The 18,909-nt window shown below is 48.9% G+C and overlaps 1 protein-coding gene across 1 annotated transcript; it reads right to left on the bottom strand.

The window, feature by feature from the left end:
• Nucleotides 1-276: 276 nt before the first annotated feature.
• LOC311143087 (autism susceptibility gene 2 protein homolog) lies at nt 277-15,566 on the bottom strand (the record flags this gene model as incomplete). The annotated part of the gene is made up of 14 exons (XM_084178893.1): nt 277-1,600; nt 1,832-2,060; nt 2,257-2,330; nt 2,549-2,648; nt 3,029-3,170; nt 3,535-3,606; nt 4,225-4,254; nt 4,461-4,532; nt 4,746-4,841; nt 6,126-6,170; nt 7,422-7,660; nt 8,871-9,163; nt 10,256-10,814; nt 15,536-15,566. The coding sequence occupies 14 exons, from the start codon at nt 15,564-15,566 to the stop codon at nt 277-279; spliced, it is 3,306 nt and encodes a 1,101-aa protein (XP_084035019.1).
• Between the last annotated feature and the right edge of the window lie 3,343 nt (nt 15,567-18,909).

Below are 18,909 nucleotides of genomic sequence, written 5' to 3'. Positions count from 1 at the left end.
CCTTCAGGATAGTCCATGACACGTTCTGTACAAGAGAAAGAATACACACAAAAAGCAGGAGCAAACTGGAAAAAGAGCTTTGTAAAATCTGTTTTTTTCTTCATAATTTTGTCTCCCGACCTTTTTTAAAATTTGACAAAAACATCATCTGTGGGTGTTTGTCACAGCTATGGTACAGTCTGGTTTTTCCAAAGCTAAGTGCTTGATGTGAGGCACAGGGCAGAGTATGCCTGTAGTCTGCCTCCAATCCAGGGTGAGATTTGCGCCCCACTCTGCTCACCGAGCCTCTATGTCTTTGTGGTTGTGTGCTGATGGTCTGTCTCTGATGTCTGTGGTGAGGGGCGTAGTCCGTCTGGGGGAGCCCGGCCTGCCACCCAGCGTGGGGATGAGGGGGGGCGGGGCACTCAGGGAGGCTGTGGGCGGGGTTTTGTTCAGGATACCGTTCTGGTGGGCGGCGGCTGCAGCAGCATGGGCGGCGTGCGCTGCAGCGGCGGCCGAGGGGCTGACCCTGGGGTAGTGCATGCTGGGTAATCCGGGGACCATGAGGCCGGCGTGGTGGTGTGGCAGGTGGCCGTCCAGGGCCGGGTGGTGCATGGCGGCGTGCAGGCGGCCGTGCTCGTAGTCTTCTCTGAGCATGTGCAACCGCTCGCGCTCCTCCAAGTGTGCCCGGGCCTCCTGCTCCCGGCGCTGCTCCAGGGCTAGAGGGTGGTGGTGGTCACGGTTAAAGTCATGAGCCTCTCGGTCCCTGTAGGAGCGTTCTGCCTCGTAGAGGCGCTGCCCGGCCAGCCGGTGCAGGGGGTCGTTCCTCAGCAGCAGGTCCCTGGCCAGAGGGTCCCGTCTGTGGATGTCTAGGGCCCTGTACGGGTCCCTCATGGGGTCCCAGTGGAATGCTGGGTAGGGGAACCTCTCTGCCCCCGGAATGGGGCTGATGCCCATGAAGGGGGCCACCATTCGAGTCCTCTCCAGGCCGCTGATGCTGTTCATGGGGTGGACGCCCGCCATGCCCATGGGCATCGCCATGGAGGAAGGGGGGTGGGGGAGGGTGTGGAGGCTGGGCGTGGGGGGCACCTGGGGCGGGTGTGGGTGGAGGTGAGGGTGAGAGGGGGGTCTGTCCCTGTCCGTAGGGCTGTCCTGCTCTTTCCTCTCCTCCTTTACCTTCACCTCGTTGTTGTTCTTCTTGTGGTGCTCGTAGAGAGAGGGCAGCTCTCCCTTCTTCTCCATCAGGGCCTCTCTCTCCCCCCTCCCCAGCCCCCCGTTGGGCCGGTCCAGGCTGGTCTGGCGGATGTAGGGTGAGGTTGTTCCTCTGCCGTTGGCCTTGTCCTCAGTCACCCGCCCATCGTGGATGATTGGCGTTGTATCCTTGTCGACGTGGTGATTCTCTTTGAGTTTGTGCTCGTCTGTGCCGTTGACCTTCCAGGAGTCGGGGTGCTCCCTGTCCCTCTCCCTGTCTCGGTCTTTGGGCTTGTCCTTGTCCCTGGGGGGTTCGCTGGGGGGCAGGTGGTTCTTTTGGGGCTCTGGGAGACGGCTGTGACCCAGCAGGCTGATGGGGTTAATGGGGACTGGGGACGGATGGCTCTGATGACGCTTCTCCATGGCTTCTCTGGATGGACACAAAACAATGGGCTTTAAAGATGAAGTAAATGTAACATTTGTACCACTATTTCAGTGTTTGTCAGTGGTATTAACATTCAGAGTTGGCACAAGTCCCCTAAAACATCGACATCTATTAAAAAACTATTGAAGAAAATAGTCTCAGCCAGAGCAAAGCTTTACAACTTCTGACATTCTGCTGGTGTGACTGCTAAAGGTAAAACCTCTCCATAACACCCACCTCTCCTTGTCGTCTTTGTTGATGGAGGATGTGTCTCGCTTGTCTGAGTCTCTGTCTCTCTCGTGGGAGCTGACCGAGGCGCTCCTCTCCGAGTCGCCAGGTTTGAGCCAGGGCGGAGGGGTAGGGAAGGAGGGTGGCGTGCGGTGCAGCCGGTTCCACGGCTCGTGGTTGTTGCTGAAGTGCTGCTGTGCATTGGGGTTGTCTTTATGGCCAAACAAAGAGTTAGGCGCTGTTAGAGATTCAACATACGGAAAGAAGAAAAGACCAAAACGCAAGTTAAAAGGCATATCTCGCTGGTGTGGCGGTCGGTCAACTAGAATTCCATGAATACATTATGCAACATTCATTTTCATAATCTAACAGGAAATCCTCAAATGTTTGGTTGTCAAATACACATATGATGTTGTCATGGAAATGAAACTCACTTAGTGCTGGATTTCCAAGCCCACCGAAGGCTGCTGTACTGAGAGAGGAGAGTCCTCCAAACGAGGGAGGCCTACTGAATGGCTCTGAGAGACAGAGAGAGAGAGAGAGAGAGAGAGAGAAAGAGAGAGAGAGCGAGAGAGAGAAAGCAAACACACAGTCAGCACATTTTCTATATTGCTCCTGTACAGGGTCAACCAGCTTCTGACACAGACATACTGTACTTGTCATTGCTCCATACACCCTCAGTGAGACAATGATCAATTGAAATGCATTTGACGTGACTAGGTGCACTGTGTGTGCTGTGTCTTACCTAAGTGAGTTGCAGGGGTGAGGAAGTTGCCAGGGTGGTGGGGCGGGTGGCTGAACGGTCCGGCTGACGGGTGTGTAGAACCTGACATGGAAAAGATAGAGAGTTTATGTAAGACATCTTCCATAAGGATTTTAAACTGAGATACAATATAGGAAAGATAACAGTATTCTTTCCCTTTTAGAGGCAAGAGCATTGATCTTAGCATGTAATCTATAACCCATGTGGAGACCTGTGCGCTGCCTCGACACTCTGTTAAAAATAGACCTCTCTATGGGTCCAGAAGGATTGATCTACCTCTGTGGGGAGAGGAGGTCCTGGAGAGAGTGTGTCAATCATAGAAATACAATGAGCCATGAGTGTTCCAGTCAAATTGCCCTGGTCTGAAGGGCATTTTTCCTTCTAGTAATCCTATTTCTATGGTGTCAATCATCTACCCAGGGCAATAACCAACCCACCCTCACCTGCTGCTGAGAAGAGCGTGGCGGGACGCGCTAAGTCGTGGGGGTGGTGCATCGCACCAAAGAGGCTGGGGCCAGGGGGTCGACTCAGGAACTCCGGCTTGAGCCCGAAGTCCAGCTTGTGCGGGTCAACCTGCATCTGCTGCTGGAAGACACCAGACAGGGAAAACAGCACATGAAAAACCCACCACCAACACTGCAGCAGCAGCATGGATCCAAACTGTAGAAGGGGTTTTGTTGGTTATTTGAGAGCTAAGGCATGAAGGTACCCAGTGTAGAGGCAATAAAAAACAGGTTGGTAAACGCTGAGCGCCGACCGCGGTGAGTAACACTCCCTATACTGTTATTGCATTTCTCTGCAAAAGGGGCGTAAAAAAAAGTATGTTTACCCTCCACTACAGGAGAGGAGCTGGATTACACTACTACCTAAACTAGATTGGGGCTTAGATGATAAAACATTGGGGTTTAGAGAACCACACTATCATGAAGCACAACAGGGGAGGTCTTACCTTGACTTTCTGTTGGTGGTGGTAGATCTGCCAGGCCATATGGACATGCATGGCACACCACTTCCCCGGTTTCTGCACAAAACACAAAACCAGCTGATACAGTTAACCTCAAATGCAGGATTCTCAAGGACTGTATAGACATTAGGGGCGTTATTATTTGTCCAGTTTGTTCACTAATTTGGTTGTGAGGGGAGAGAGGGGAGGTAGGGGAGGTAGGGGAGAGAGGGGAGGTAGGGGAGAGAGGGGAGGTAGGGGAGGTAGGAGACATAGGGGAGGTAGGGGAGGTAAGGGAGGTAGGGGAGAGAGGGGAGAGAGGGGAGGTAGGGAAGAGAGGGGAGGTAGGGGAGGTAGGGGAAAGAGGGGAGGTAGGGGAGAGAGGGGAGGTAGGGGAGGTAGGGGAGGTAGGGGAGGTAGGGGAAAGAGGGGAGGTAGGGGAGAGAGGGGAGGTAGGGGAGAGAGGGGAGGTAGGGGAGAGAGGGGAGGTAGGGGAGAGAGGGGAGGTAGGGGAGAGAGGGGAGGTAAGGGAGGTAGGGGAGAGAGGGGAGGTAGGGGAGAGAGGGGAGGTAGGGGAGAGAGGGGAGGTAGGGGAGGTAGGGGAGAGAGGGGAGGTAGGGGAGGTAGAGGAGGTAGAGGAGGTAGGGGAGAGAGGGGAGGTAGGGGAGAGACAATTACAGCTATTAACATTCTTACCCTGAGAATGGGCCGAAACGGATCCGTTAGCTAGAGGAGGGAAAGAGAGAGAGAGAGATTTACATTTACATTTTAGTCATTTAGCAGACGCTCTTATCCAGAGCGACTTACAGTTAGTGAGTGCATACATTTTCATACTGGGAGATGGCTCAGTTACTTTAATGTCTGTCATTCAGGCGTTCCTAATGCATGGCTTCATTATTGAGTGTGTGAGTGTGTCCAGCTAGGGTGCTTACCCTGGGGTCCTTCTGTAAGAGTGTGTGTGGGACTGCTCCAGGTCTTGAGGCCACATCCAGTGGGTTAGAAGTCTGCAGAACACAGAGAGAGCTCATTGTGAGAGAAGGTATGGGGAGCATCGTCTCTGTCTTTAGTGTGTACATGCACATGTTTTTAAGTTCCCTATTCTGATAACATACTGTATGTTTAGCTGTGTGTTGGTCTTCAGAGAGCACACTATACTGAAGGTGTGTTTGTCAGGTTCACCAACTGTGTGTGTGTGTGGTGTTGGGCTGTGGCCCTACCTTGGGTTGGAAGGCCCCCTGCAGCGAGCCAAAGGGCCCAGTCGGAGGGATCACCGGAGGAATGCCGGACACGCCCGGGGGGTAGGAGTGGAACAGCTGAGCAAAGAAGAGAGGGAACAGAGAGAGGAGTGAGGATGGGTGGAGTGTTGTGTTGCTCAGACAGAGGAGAAGGACAGCAGCTGTATGAACAGTGAGATGAAGGTGAGAGGGGCCATGATGACATGACAGGGTACAGGGGGGCCGGGGTGGAGGTAACAACACCACATGACAGACATGATGACATCACAACAACCCCACCATCACTAGGGTTCAACATCCAGACCGCCATCAGTCAGGTACCTACAACTGTCACTGACCTTAGTGCCTAAAAGTGTTGAGCAAAACTAGAACGGTCACACTTGTTTATACTACTGAAATCACCAGGGATTTACTAAGCAATGACATGGAAATTACACACTAATAACCTATGAATTACTTGTAGCCACTAAAACCCATTTACAGCTATAGTCTTTCTCTGTGAGTGTTGACAGTAAAAATGAACTCTCTCACCAGAAAGAATACTCCTATATAATCACAACCAGTGTCTCTCTGTTGACACATTAATGAATTCATTTTAAATAGGGGTTACCCCGCCTAACGGTGCTGATAGCAGTGAGATTAATTAAGACCAAACTCTGACAAACATGTAATTGCTACTCTGATTCACAACGTGGGCAACAGCTGAATGCCTCTGAATAGCAGAGCAGTAATTGAAGGCAGAGGTCAAGTGGTAGAGACAAAGCATACAGTGGCACACACAAACACACACACACTCACATACCACACACACACACTCACATACCACACACACACTCACATACCACACACACACTCACATTCCACACACACACACTCACATACCACACACACACACTCACATACCACACACACACTCACATACCACACACACACTCACATACCACACACACACTCACATACCACACACACACGCACATACCACACACACATTCACATACCACACACACACGCACACGCTTGGTAGAGCCACTGAACTCAATTTATAATTTGTTCTATTCACTTGAGTAAGAAGGGGGTTCCAATGCTTCAGCCAGGTTCCACTGTGTGAATGGTAAAGTAGTGAATGAATGAGAAAGCAGATAGTGGTGTTAGCAGACAGACATTTGTGATGGGGACATAGATAGAGCATCTGGCCAGTCTTCTGCTGTGGACAGACAGGACGCTGTATTCTCTCAGAGCAGAAGCAGAGGGGGATGACATGGGAGCTACTGTACAAATACACACACAGCTACAACATGGACTAGCATGGCTGGATGGGTGAAGAATGCACAAACTGCCCCACAAACACATAGAGAAACTCACACTGTGTCTGTAGAAGGGGTCAACTTTTGTTGGGAATTTTTCAAACTGTAGAAGGAATGAAATAAACAGAACTAAGAACAAGGAGGATACAGAGAAGATACGTTGTAACTAACATAGAGGGTTGAGTGAGTACATAATGTCCCTTTCTAAGGACATTTCAGGAGTCACACAATGTACATCTGAAAGAATATCGCAGCAGCTCAACAGAAGCGTAATTATCGACATGACAGACTGGGCTGTTTAGTGAATCAAGAAGACAGAGGAGCCATTTGACCACATCGTTATCCTCAGCCTTAAGAGTCCTTTCCCTGCTTCTCACCCTCCCATTTCGTGAGCGACTGAAGAGCTCATAAACTATCCAGCTCTCTGTAGCGCTGTGTTCATTTGGGGAGGTTTAAGTGGTTTAATGTGGACTCAGGGAGAACATTTCCCCAGTCAAGTTTAAACACTGCGGCCGTAAAAAAACTTTTATGTCCTCATTAGCTGTCAGAGCGCTAGCCATTCCGCCTTTGAGGAATATCTTCAGAGCAATGTGAAATACTCAGCGGTGACAGTAGGCCTATGACAGCCTATGTGAGTGTGTGTGTGAGCATTGTCTGGGGCCACGGGTGTGTCTGTGTATGCGCGTGTGTGTATGTGTGCATACTTGTGTGTGTATGTGTTAAGAGAGATGGCTGGTGAGCAGGCCTGTTTCAGAGGGACAGCCTGTGTCCTCAGACTAACAGCAGGGCTCCAAACCCAAAGTATTCTCCTATAATGAAAACTCCACTCTATATGATGTCACTTAAGGCAGAATGAATAAACTGGTATTATGTTCTCAAAGCTGGCACAGAATTAAACAACTCTGCCTCGGGGGCATTTACTGCCAGTTTAGAAATAGCTCCATTCCAGTTTGGGGTGCCCGAAATATGCCAGAGAAAACACTAGAAAGAGTTTTGGGAGAAGAAAGGCATCACTGTGGTAAAACATGCAGAAACAGATGGTCATCCTTGAGAGGCACGCCACAGAAAACCTGTTTCCCTCCAGCAAGACTGGAACTGCCTTATGGTACTATAGACTCACCAATACTGTATTAAAACACTCGTATTCAAAAACACTATCCATTCCACCCTATTGTTACTGTATGTACACCAAACACCTTTTTTTAGTTTTTGCTGTAAGTGCTTAATAAAATAAACCATAATTAAACATTATTATCACTATCCACACCCCTTACCCCCCAGTCCACCGCCCCTTCCTGTCCAAAACCACCAACCCCCTCTGCCCTCCCTGGAGTGGTGTTCTACTTATCCTCACATTTCTGGCTGGGGTACGCACCATGGGGGGTGCAGGGGTTGGCATGATGGTGTGGGAGAAGGGGGTGAAGGTGTGCTGGTGGGTGTGCTGGTGCGTGTGTTGGTGCTGATGCTGGTGCTGGTGCTGGTGTTGGTGGTGCTCGGTGCGCAGGTACGGGGGCGGACCCAGGGAGGCCCCGCGGTCGGCGCTCTGCGAGGCGAGGAAACGGTTGTTGAGCTCCTGGCGCAGCAGGTCTTGTTCTGGAGGAAAGAGAAAGAAGAGGAAGAGAGGAGGAAGAGAGGAGACATGGTCAGGACCAGTGTCTGTCTGTCTGTCTGCGCTGGATCTGTTTTATCTAAGAATAGCAGAGTAAGAAAATACATGATAGTGAAAGTGTCTGTGCTGGATCTGTTTTGTGTGAGAGTAACAACATCCATAGAGGTACAGTACTTCATGATCAGGGAACAACCATTACAGAGGATGTATAGTGTTAGTCACATATCACATTAAAACCAAGATAGAGAATCAAAGTTCAGGTATTCTCTTTACTATGGGAGTCACACAGGGCATCCCTGAAGGCTGCTTGAAGAGCCAGCACCTTTATTGCAATTATATGAAAACCTCTAACCCCATTTTAGACCAGAACTGTTGATCAACTGACTGGCACACAAAGGCTTGAGGAGAAATAGAGAAATACTTTTTATATTCTGCTCTCCGTCCAAATGTAGCAAATTGGCCCGAGAAATGTTATTTTCTCCAGAGTAACCATATCATTTGTATTCCACGGTAATTTAATGCACCATTTTATACATTTATTTCCAGCTCTTATTGAGTTGAGGGAAATTGTATTTGTTTCTTCATAAAAGTTTCATTAGAATCTGAACAATATACAGTGGAGTTCATTATTGACTGAATAGATTTCTGTGAGATGAACACATTTCCTTGTGAAAATGAGAATTGCTCATAGCGTTATTAAACCATGATAATACTCCTTTTCAGTCGGACCCTGACATTAAGTTAGATCACAAGTGGCACGACAGGAGAGCTCATTCCTCACATGGGCTGATTGGGGAAAAAAGTGTGTTTTGTTTGAGTGATCAATCAATCAAACACAACAGAATATAGACAGAGGGAAGGACAGGACACCTGTCTGCACCTACTGCACCATTATAGACAAACACAGACGGCATATAGTGCAGCTATGTGTGGAATCCTCACCCGTCAGTCTCTGTGTCCTATAAATTAGCACCAAGGTAACATTCTGTCAGTCTCTGTCTCACTGCCTGTCACAGTTTAATACGTCTGGTGCTCCACACGCACCTCTCTCACGCCACAGATGACCTGGCTTCTGCCACAACAGCCATGAGAATTTACAGCTTTGCTCTTCGCTGTCTGTGTGTTGCGACAGCTGCTGTTGTGATGCAGTTCTCCTGCCTGTCCACATGGTCGCAGCCTTGTATATGTGCCTACCTGAATAGGGCGTCCCAGCGGCGGGGTGTCCTCCGGGGACTGGCAGGGTGCTAGACGTCAGTGGTGGAGGTGGGGGCAAGGCCGGTGGAGGCGCAAACATATTGGGGTGGTGGGGGTGTGGCGAGGACTGCAGGGCGGGGGGGAAGCCGTGGGGAGCAATCTGATTAGCTGGGAGGGGCAGGGGGATGGCTGTGGCTGTAGCGACCGAGCCGGAAGGCAGGAGGTGGGGTAGGTGTGGGGACGGACCAGCAGGGCCGTGGGGCTTGGTACCGCCCGGGGTACTGCTCCGACTGCTGCTAGAGAGACAGAAGGACAGAGAGGGGGACCACCTAAATCAGCTTCCTCCCTGCACATAGTAGATACGAAGCTCTGACAGAAAGGTTTCACATCGCATTTTCCTCAAGAGACTTTTCTCTGAATCTCAGGATGTATTAAAATGTTACCTTCAAAACACCCTTAGATGCCAATAACCACCACTGGCAAACATTATAGAACAGCATCTGTGTTTGAACGTTTCTGTAGTTAAGCAGCTCCAGAGGTACATGCATAAAAATGGAAAGGAAGAGACCAGGCAGAGAGCCTTGTGTTGTGTGTGGATTTGTCTCTCCGAGACTCAGAGCCATGTAGCAGTATCTTAACAAGCTAAGCCCAAAAGCTCATTTGCAGCTGCCGCCTGTCTCTGTAACCACCCCGTGATTATTCACAGACTCTGCCAGACCCGTTGGCACACTGACTGACTCACTGGCACGCTGGCAGAGGGAGTCAGACACAGAGCCTTCCCTGGGACTGGGGCTGACTGGGGCTCTGGGAGAGCTATCCTGGAGCTCTGAGTTAATGCACAATATTCTAACTTTAACACACTAAGAGCTCATTGGCTCACTGCTCGACTATGGGTAATGGAACAGCTAGCTGATTAATAGAGATGGGTAGAGAGCTGTGAAGGGTAGGTAGAGAGCTGGAGGCTACTCCGCAGCAGATGACAATGTGGGTGGTTAATAAATCCAAGGCACTTATCGCTCAGCTGGAGTGGCGGTGGTTTTCCCACCCTGGTGAGAATCAGGGATGTTGTATGAAAATGTATGCACTCACTAACTGTAGGTCGCTCTGGATAAGAGCGTCTGCTAAATGACTAAAATGTAAAATGTTTGGCTGGGGGGGTTTCACCTTAATGCGAATTCTAGGCTTGTTCTTGCCAATCATTTACATGCTGATTTAAGATCAGAGTTTAAATACTTTTAGTTAGACGGGGTCTGAAAGGGGCATCTCTTTGCATTACTCAATATCAAAACCGCACACAAACAAAAGATAACATACATTTACTGGAGCATGAATAGACAAAAACAGGCCTACATATCTTGGTGTAAACAGAGTGTGTTGGGACTCACCTGAGGCCGTTAAGGCTAAGGCTGCTGCTGTAGGCAGACAGGGGGCGAGGGTGGGGCCCACAGTGTGAGGGGAGGCGTTGAGGCCCGGCCTGGCTCTGGCTGGGGTGGTGGGCCAGTAGGGCGGAGTGTGGGTGCAGCCTGGGCGGAGGCCGGGGGTGGGACAGTGGCTCAGGCTGGTGCTGGGGCCTGGGCGGGGGGGCCTGTGAAGGCTCTTGGCCCTGAGCGAGAGGCAGGGCTGCGGGGATCTGAGGCCTGAGGGAAGCCTCTGAGCGTGGGGGCTGGTGGACGGGGGCCTGGGCCAGACGGGGACCGGGGAGAGAGGTCTGGGCCTGGAAGGTGGGTAGGGACAGAGGCAGGGTCTGTGGGCGGCCGGCCGCGTGGGGCTGCGGGGGTAGGGACTGCTGGGGGGCACTGGGTGTGGGGAGAGGCACGGGGACGTCCTTGCAGCTCTCCTGGCTCTTCTCCTGGCTGCGCTCTAGGCCTGACACCTTGGGGAGGCCCAGGCCACCACGCTCCTGGATGTCATTGGTGGACAGCGCATCGACGCTGAAATCTGGAACTGTGGACAGAGAGAGGGAAACACAAAGATATAGACCGGTCAGTACTTCAGTCACAGTCACAGTTCATATTGAATCACAGGCTGCTCACTCCAACAATTAAGAACTGGTAAGTACTTCGAAACACTAGACATAAACTCTGCTTATTTCTACAGAACAGTCCATTGATAAAGTCCATTGATAGTACCATATACAGTATGCAAGAACTAAACGGAGCCCCTCTACAGTGTTTGTGCATGGCCGGTGGGTCCTATTCAGACAGACACTGTGCTGTAGCATCAGCAGTCAACTCTCTGCATGATATATGAGCAGCAGCAGGAGCAGAGAGACTCATGGGGGATGACAGTGCATACACAACCAGTAATTAACACTTCTCTCTGGGCCTCTGGGGGCATGCATGCACACATGCACATGCGCACACACACACAGACACGCACACACACACACACACACACACACACACACACAAACACATCTCTTCAGAGCTGTTGATTGGGCTGGTTCTCCCAGCCTCATAGAGGAAGGGGCCCCATGGACCGGCCTAGCAGTAATACTACAGAGAGCTAGTCTACAGAGCGAGAGAACAGATCACACCTGAGCCCCAGCCAGCATCCCAGCCAGCCTGCCTCTCTCTCAGCCTCCATACAGAGCCCATCCATTAGCAGTAGAATGTTTAACAGGGATTTAAGCACCCATGTGACACCATCTTTAGGGGTCAGGCCAGATAATGCCTGACCGGCACCAGATAGACCAGGGTGTCAATATCTATTATCTGCTGTAACACCTATTGACCACTGCTGCTCCCTGGAGAGATGAGACAGGGCAAGACATCTGTCAGCTGGAGAACACAAGATACACACTTCCCAGATGAAATGTATCCTTCTGCACTAGCACACTTTGTCAGATCATTACACATAGCCTACATAATACCTATTGTACTAAATACAGGGGGAACGTAAAGCACCATTAGGCCAACTTAAAATTCCATTAAATTCTATTTTCTGTAGTTTAATATGGCACTGACTCGCATACACGCAATTCAAGCTTGTCCTAACTCACATAAACACCAATCAGTGTCTGTCTGTCCTCAGACCAGATCCATGTCATTGTCCATACCAATCTGCGCCACATCATCATCATTCTACAGAGGCTCCTTCTAGATAGAAAACATCCCTGGCTTAATAGATGGACGGATAGAGGGAGATCTCCCTAATTCTCCATCCATCCATTCCCTCTTTCCTTCCCCACTGAGGTCAATGGCTTGTTTTGAGAATGTGCTAATACATTGAAAATAAAGTGTCTCTTCTTCTCGTAATGAAGACTCCTGGGCCAGGAGGAGGAGAGGAGAGGAGGAGATGTGTACACCTCCCACAAGGGGTAATTTGTCCTTTTCCTTGATCCCTGGAAACAAATACATACATCCCCCTGCTGTTTTCCTTTCCTCTCCCAACAATATTTGTTGTTTCTGTAGTAGTGGGGTGGTGGTGGTCCCATGGAAGTGCTGGTTTATATCACATTAGGATGGGGAATAAATGGCTGAAGCCTGTTGGAGGTTAGAGGTGGTGAAGCCAGGGGATAGATTTGAGGCTCAAGGGAAACTGAGGGGCTTAGAGTGGGGTCAGCCAGGGTGTGTGTGAGCAGAGAAAAGCAGAAAAGCCCTTAATTAAGATGGGGTGTCTGGGGACAGGGCGAGGGGCTTAGGAACACCACTCATTTTCCAGGGGTGAGCCCCCTCTAAGCCCCTCTAACCACTCACAGAACATTAACTACACACCCACTGCTGCCACAGGGACAACATTGGGAGATGGGAGGGTGCATGGATGTTCAATAAACAAAAAAGAGAACGCACTACTAGGAAAAAGGGTGAGTGAGGGGACTGGCATTTCAGTATTTATTTTAGCACTGATTGCGACAACAGCCTACAACCTGATATATCAAATGATTACACAATAATACACATCCACATTAATTTCAATATACACCTGTCCTTTAGATATAAAATCCCTGTCACTATTCCCTCCCTCACCCCCTCCCCGTTCACCCCCTCTCCCCTGTGGTGTAGCCCATGGGGGGTTGAGAGTGAGTCCTATGCCTGGAGACCGTCCTGACAGATTTATAGGGGTAGAGACGCCTGTGGTGTAGCCCATTCCCAACACTCTGCCCATGTCCCCTTCTCTCTGTCCCATTCCTCCCCTAAATAGCCCATCATACATTCTTAACCCACACGTCATCCCTTCACCCACAGGATCCAATGGAGTCAGGGGTTACATCGCTTCAATCACACAAAACCAATGCAGCAAACAGCCTAGCTATGAGCTATCGAGCCCAAATGGCCGAATGAACTTCTTCACTGAGTCTGTCTCTCTGCTGGCCCGGGGATAACCTTGTCCCTGATCTGTTTGTGCTGTCTTGCCAACTCCTATGGTGTGACAATGACCATAAGAGTTGGCAAGACAGCACAAAACAGATCTGTCATCAGGCTAGCCCAAGGGTGGGTTTTGGTCTGAGGGAAGATAATGATGAGAGTGGAAGTGAAGCTATGAGGCTATCTATCCACTACCCAGACTCCATGATGCAAAAGACAGGAGCCTCAGAGGAGACCAAACTGTCTGGCCTGCTCAGCGTCAAACTCCCAGCATGCAACCGTTATCGGAGGGTGAAATGTCACGTTAGCAGCAGTAGCAGCCTGTGTGCTCCAGTGATAGTGAGGCCTACTGAGTATGTAGGTGTGGCAGATTTCAAAACTCTTCTGCGGTAGGATACACTTGAGTATCCTCAATGAAAGGAGGCTATCGAGGAGGGGAGGAAACTCTTCTGTTTGCCTACTAACGAATTGACGCACTCCTCGACCACTTATCGGTTTCCAGGTCACGGAGAGAGAACAGAGGTCTTTTAACCAAATGAGAATCTCCCCTGGACTTACTCCCCCTCTCTCTAGCTCTCTCCTTTTCCTTCTCTCTCTCTCTCTCTCTCTCTATATATATACAGTGGGGAAAAAAAGTATTTAGTCAGCCAACAATTGTGCAAGTTCTCCCACTTAAAAAGATGAGAGAGGCCTGTAATTTTCATCATAGGTACACGTCAACTATGACAGACAAATTGAGAAAAAAAATCCAGAAAATCACATTGTAGGATTTTTTATGAATTTATTTGCAAATTATGGTGGAAAATAAGTATTTGGTCACCTACAAACAAGCAAGATTTCTGGCTCTCACAGACCTGTAACTTCTTCTTTAAGAGGCTCCTCTGTCCTCCACTCGTTACCTGTATTAATGGCACCTGTTTGAACTTGTTATCAGTATAAAAGACACCTGTCCACAACCTCAAACAGTCACACTCCTAACTCCACTATGGCCAAGACCAAAGAGCTGTCAAAGGACACCAGAAACAAAATTGTAGACCTGCACGAGCCTGGGAAGACTGAATCTGCAATAGGTAAGCAGCTTGGTTTGAAGAAATCAACTGTGGGAGCAATTATTAGAAAATGGAAGACATACAAGACCACTGATAATCTCCCTCGATCTGGGGCTCCACGCAAGATCTCACCCCGTGGGGTCAAAATGATCACAAGAACGGTGAGCAAAAATCCCAGAACCACACGGGGGGACCTAGTGAATGACCTGCAGAGAGCTGGGACCAAAGTAACAAAGCCTACCATCAGTAACACACTACGCCGCCAGGGACTCAAATCCTGCAGTGCCAGACGTGTCCCCCTGCTTAAGCCAGTACATGTCCAGGCCCGTCTGAAGTTTGCAAGAGTGCATTTGGATGATCCAGAAGAGGATTGGGAGAATGTCATATGGTCAGATGAAACCAAAATAGAACTTTTTGGTAAAAACTCAACTCGTCGTGTTTGGAGGACAAAGAATGCTGAGTTGCATCCAAAGAACACCATACCTACTGTGAAGCATGAGGGTGGAAACATCATGCTTTGGGGCTGTTTTTCTGCAAAGGGACCAGGACGACTGATCCGTGTAAAGGAAAGAATGAATGGGGCCATGTATCGTGAGATTTTGAGTGAAAACCTCCTTCCATCAGCAAGGGCATTGGAGATGAAACGTGGCTGGGTCTTTCAGCATGACAATGATCCCAAACACACCGCCCGGGCAACGAAGGAGTGGCTTCGTAAGAAGCATTTCAAGGTCCTGGAGTGGCCTAGCCAGTCTCCAGATCTCAACCCCATAGAAAATCTTTGGAGGGAGTTGAAAGTCTGTGTTGCCCAGCGACAGCCCCAAAACATCACTGCTCTAGAGGAGATCTGCATGGAGGAATGGGCCAAAATACCAGCAACAGTGTGTGAAAACCTTGTGAAGACTTACAGAAAACGTTTGACCTGTGTCATTGCCAACAAAGGGTATATAACAAAGTATTGAGAAACTTTTGTTATTGACCAAATACTTATTTTCCACCATAATTTGCAAATAAATTCATTAAAAAATCCTACAATGTGATTTTCTGGAATTTTTTTTCTCATTTTGTCTGTCATAGTTGACGCGTACCTATGATGAAAATTACAGGCCTCTCTCATCTTTTTAAGTGGGAGAACTTGCACAATTGGTGGCTGACTAAATACTTTTTTTCCCCACTGTATATATATATATATATATATTCCCTATATCTATCTCCTCTTTCTCTCCATCTCTCTCTGTATGTCTTTTCTTTTTCTCTCTCTTGCAATCGTTAGCAGATTCTGCACCACTCAGTCAGTCAGTCAGTCTCTAACCATGCTTCAGGGGAAACACATCACTCTGCATCCTGCTTAGAGTTGCAGCCAACCAACCCAATGCTCCACCAAGGACTGCACTGAACTCAAGGCTCAGTCACAATCATAAGAAACAGATGAATATGGTCTAGACGAGATGGTGGGCGTTTTTTCTCTCTCACCATTTCCCGCCTTCCAGCCAAACCCACAATTATACACTTAAACAATGGTGGTGTTGTTTTGAGAGCATGCCGCTCTTTCCCCCGACACCTTCCATTACCACCCACGCCCTCACTCTACCTATCCCCGCCCTCCCCCTCGAAAACGGACAAATAAATCATATAATATGCCATTTAGCAGACGCTTTTATCCAAAGCGACTTACAGTCATGTGTGCATACATTTTTACGTATGGGTGGTCCCGGGGATTGAACCCACTACCCTGGCGTTACAAGCACCATGGCCTACCAATTGAGCTACAGAGGACCACAAGGCTGGCTGTATGCTCAAGTCAAATCAATTAAAGTACACACAGAGCTGAATACCACCGACTACAGCCCGGCCCTCCTCGAAGAGAAAATTCCATCTTGTATCTGTCTGTCTGTGTAAACATGAGCTATAATCAGTCCCCCATGCTGAGGGGTCTGGGGAGAACTGTCACTACACTAACATGCCTTTCATTCTACTGCAGGTCAGGCCACAGAGCAACCTCTGGTCTGGAAACAATTTAGTTCGTAAAGAAATAAATAAGAAACTAGCTTAACATTTGGCTTTGTATTTGGTTAGACAGCAACAATTGGGTTTTCATTTAGCTCTACCAAGTGTGTTAAATTGAGTGACCTCATCCTCATCTTTGTAGACTGGCGTTCCCCACAGACACCCTTAGTCAGTTAGTGAGAGTAGATGTGTTTATTTGTTCTTAAGGAAGACTGTAGTCAGATGAACGGCAGACATCTTTAACACTTCCCTCCCACATGGAGCAGGAGAAACAAACCAGACTGCCTCACACACTCCCAGGCCTCACACAGAGCCACACACACTCCCACTCAGGCCCCCAGTCCCAGCTAAGAACCTCCCTGAGCTGACACACACACACACACATGGCAATCTCTATCTACATTTCTCTCTCAGGATTCTCTACTTCTTCACCATCTCTCCATCGCTCTTTCTCCAGAAAGAGAGGAGAAAAGGGAAAGCTCCAGTGTTAATATTAGCAAATGGCTGCTGAGCCCAACTCCCCCACTGAGTTCCCTGGTGCTCCTGAAGTACTCCACCATGGTAGAGTATAGGAACCCTGGCGTCACAACAGTCTGTCTAGTGGGACACGGCCCACAATGCACCTCTCCAGAAGAGCTGAGAGAACACTTCCTGTTTTGAGGCTCAGAGTCTGTGGAGGATGCAGTTTACTGTGCTACAATTTCACTGCTGCTTTGAAGTCAGACAGATTTACATTTACATTTACATTTTAGTCATTTAGCAGACGCTCTTAACCAGAGCGACTTACAGGAGCAATTAGGGTTAAGTGCCTTGCTCAAGGGCACATTAACGTCATTTAGCAGACGCTCTTAGCCAGAGCGACTCACAAATTGGTGCGTTCACCCTATAGCCAGTGGGATAACCACTTTACAATTTGGGGGGGGGGGGGGGTTAGAAGGAATACTTTAGCCTATCCCAGGTATTCCTTAAAGAGGTGGGGTTTCAAATGTCTCCGGAAGGTGGTGAGTGACTCCGCTGTCCTGGCGTCGTGAGGGAGCTTGTTCCACCATTGGAACAAGGGAGGGAGCTTGTTCCACCAGATCACTCACATTTTTACAAGGCCAACTGCTGTAAGCCAAACAACCAGTGACTTGTACTTGTAATATCAATTTACTGAATAGCTAAAAGCTCTATGTCAGTAACCTTATCAGAAGGCAGTTGGTTGAGAATCCTGCAGACTGTATCATCCCCTCAGGTTTAAAGACTTTAACAGCATTAGAGGCGGTGAGAGCTGTAACACCATGCCTCTGATACCCCTATCCACGTCTCAGAGTGTCCCAGAGCACCCTGCAGCTATGTGCACACATCACCCAGGTATGCATGTCCTACATGCACTGGACAGGAGCCCGCCGCTGGGCCTGACACTGATGGAGGGTCCCCTGGCTGGCCCGGCTGTGCTGCATCATGTCAGCAGGGCTCTAAAAACAGGCCAGAGGAGTGTGGGTTACACCCCGTGTCAGGAGGGCTACACCCCGCTGGGGGACCAGAGCTGTTAACCGCAGGGGAATGGAAGCGAAACAGAAATAAAGCCGGGGGTAAGCGAGAGGACAGGAAAGCTATTCTGGATATGTGTCTTGTGGAGAGCGTGACACGTGTTGCGTTTCAGTGTGAATACAGATACATGTATTCCTCGGTAGTAAGGCACACCACGGCATTAAGGACCTGCGATGATGATCAGGCAAAGGGCAAGGAATGGAAAGTGGAGCAGCCATAGAAGCTGAAACTGTAGCTCATGTAATAGATCAATGTCATAAGTTAAGAAATTAATGTAATGTACATGGATTAAATGTAAGAGGATGTTCCTCGATGTATGTATTAGTGATAACATTTTGTGAACGTGTGTAGTATTAATGATATTATTAATGATATTATTTTGTGTGTGTGGTATTAGACTATTGCTGTGCTTGTGTGTGTGTGTGTGTATTAGTCTGTGTGTGTGTGTGTGTGTGTTATTAGTGCTGTGCATGTGTGTGTGTGTGTGTGTGTGGTTGACCAAGGGAGGGAGTTAACTGCCTCTCCTCTGCTCTGCTCTCAGACTGATATATAGCTGTGATTCCCTGGGAGTTAAATGGCAGCAGCAATCTAATGTAATGGGTCTATTAACCCAATTAACTGTTGTTCTAAGCTCTTGTGACAGATGCATGGTCATGTGAGAGGATCAGTGGTCCGAGGGGCTCCGAGGAGAAGACACTGCCAGAGAGAGAGGGAGGGAGGGTAGGAGAGGGAGAATGAGAGAGGGAGAGAAAAAGCGAGAGAGAGAGAGACACTACCAGATAGATGGAGGGAGGAAGAAGGAGAGAATCCAATCTCACTCCTCCCTAGCAAAAATATTGCAGCATGGAAGGGGAAATTTAAGCAGCCTTAGTTTTAGGTCAAATACTCTCGCTATTTTGGCAACATGTCTCTGAATGTCATGCTAATGAAGCAATCAAATTTGAATTTAAGAGAAACAGACAGAAAGGAGAAAGAAAGAGACCAACCTGCTAACTCACCTCGCCTAATCATTTTTCTTCTTCTTCCATTCACACATGTAATCTCTTGACACAAACGATCAGTCTCAGTCTTCATCATCTTAATGCAGCCATTACCATTAACAGGCCCTCTGAGTCTGAGCCACCCACAGCTCAGCTCTAATTACGC

The sequence above is a fragment of the Coregonus lavaretus genome (assembly GCF_964263955.1).
Source record: "Coregonus lavaretus genome assembly, chromosome: 15".
Lineage (NCBI taxonomy): Eukaryota > Metazoa > Chordata > Actinopteri > Salmoniformes > Salmonidae > Coregonus > Coregonus lavaretus.
The sequence above is the reverse complement of the archived record's forward strand: the minus strand, read 5'-3'. Positions and strand labels throughout refer to the sequence as shown.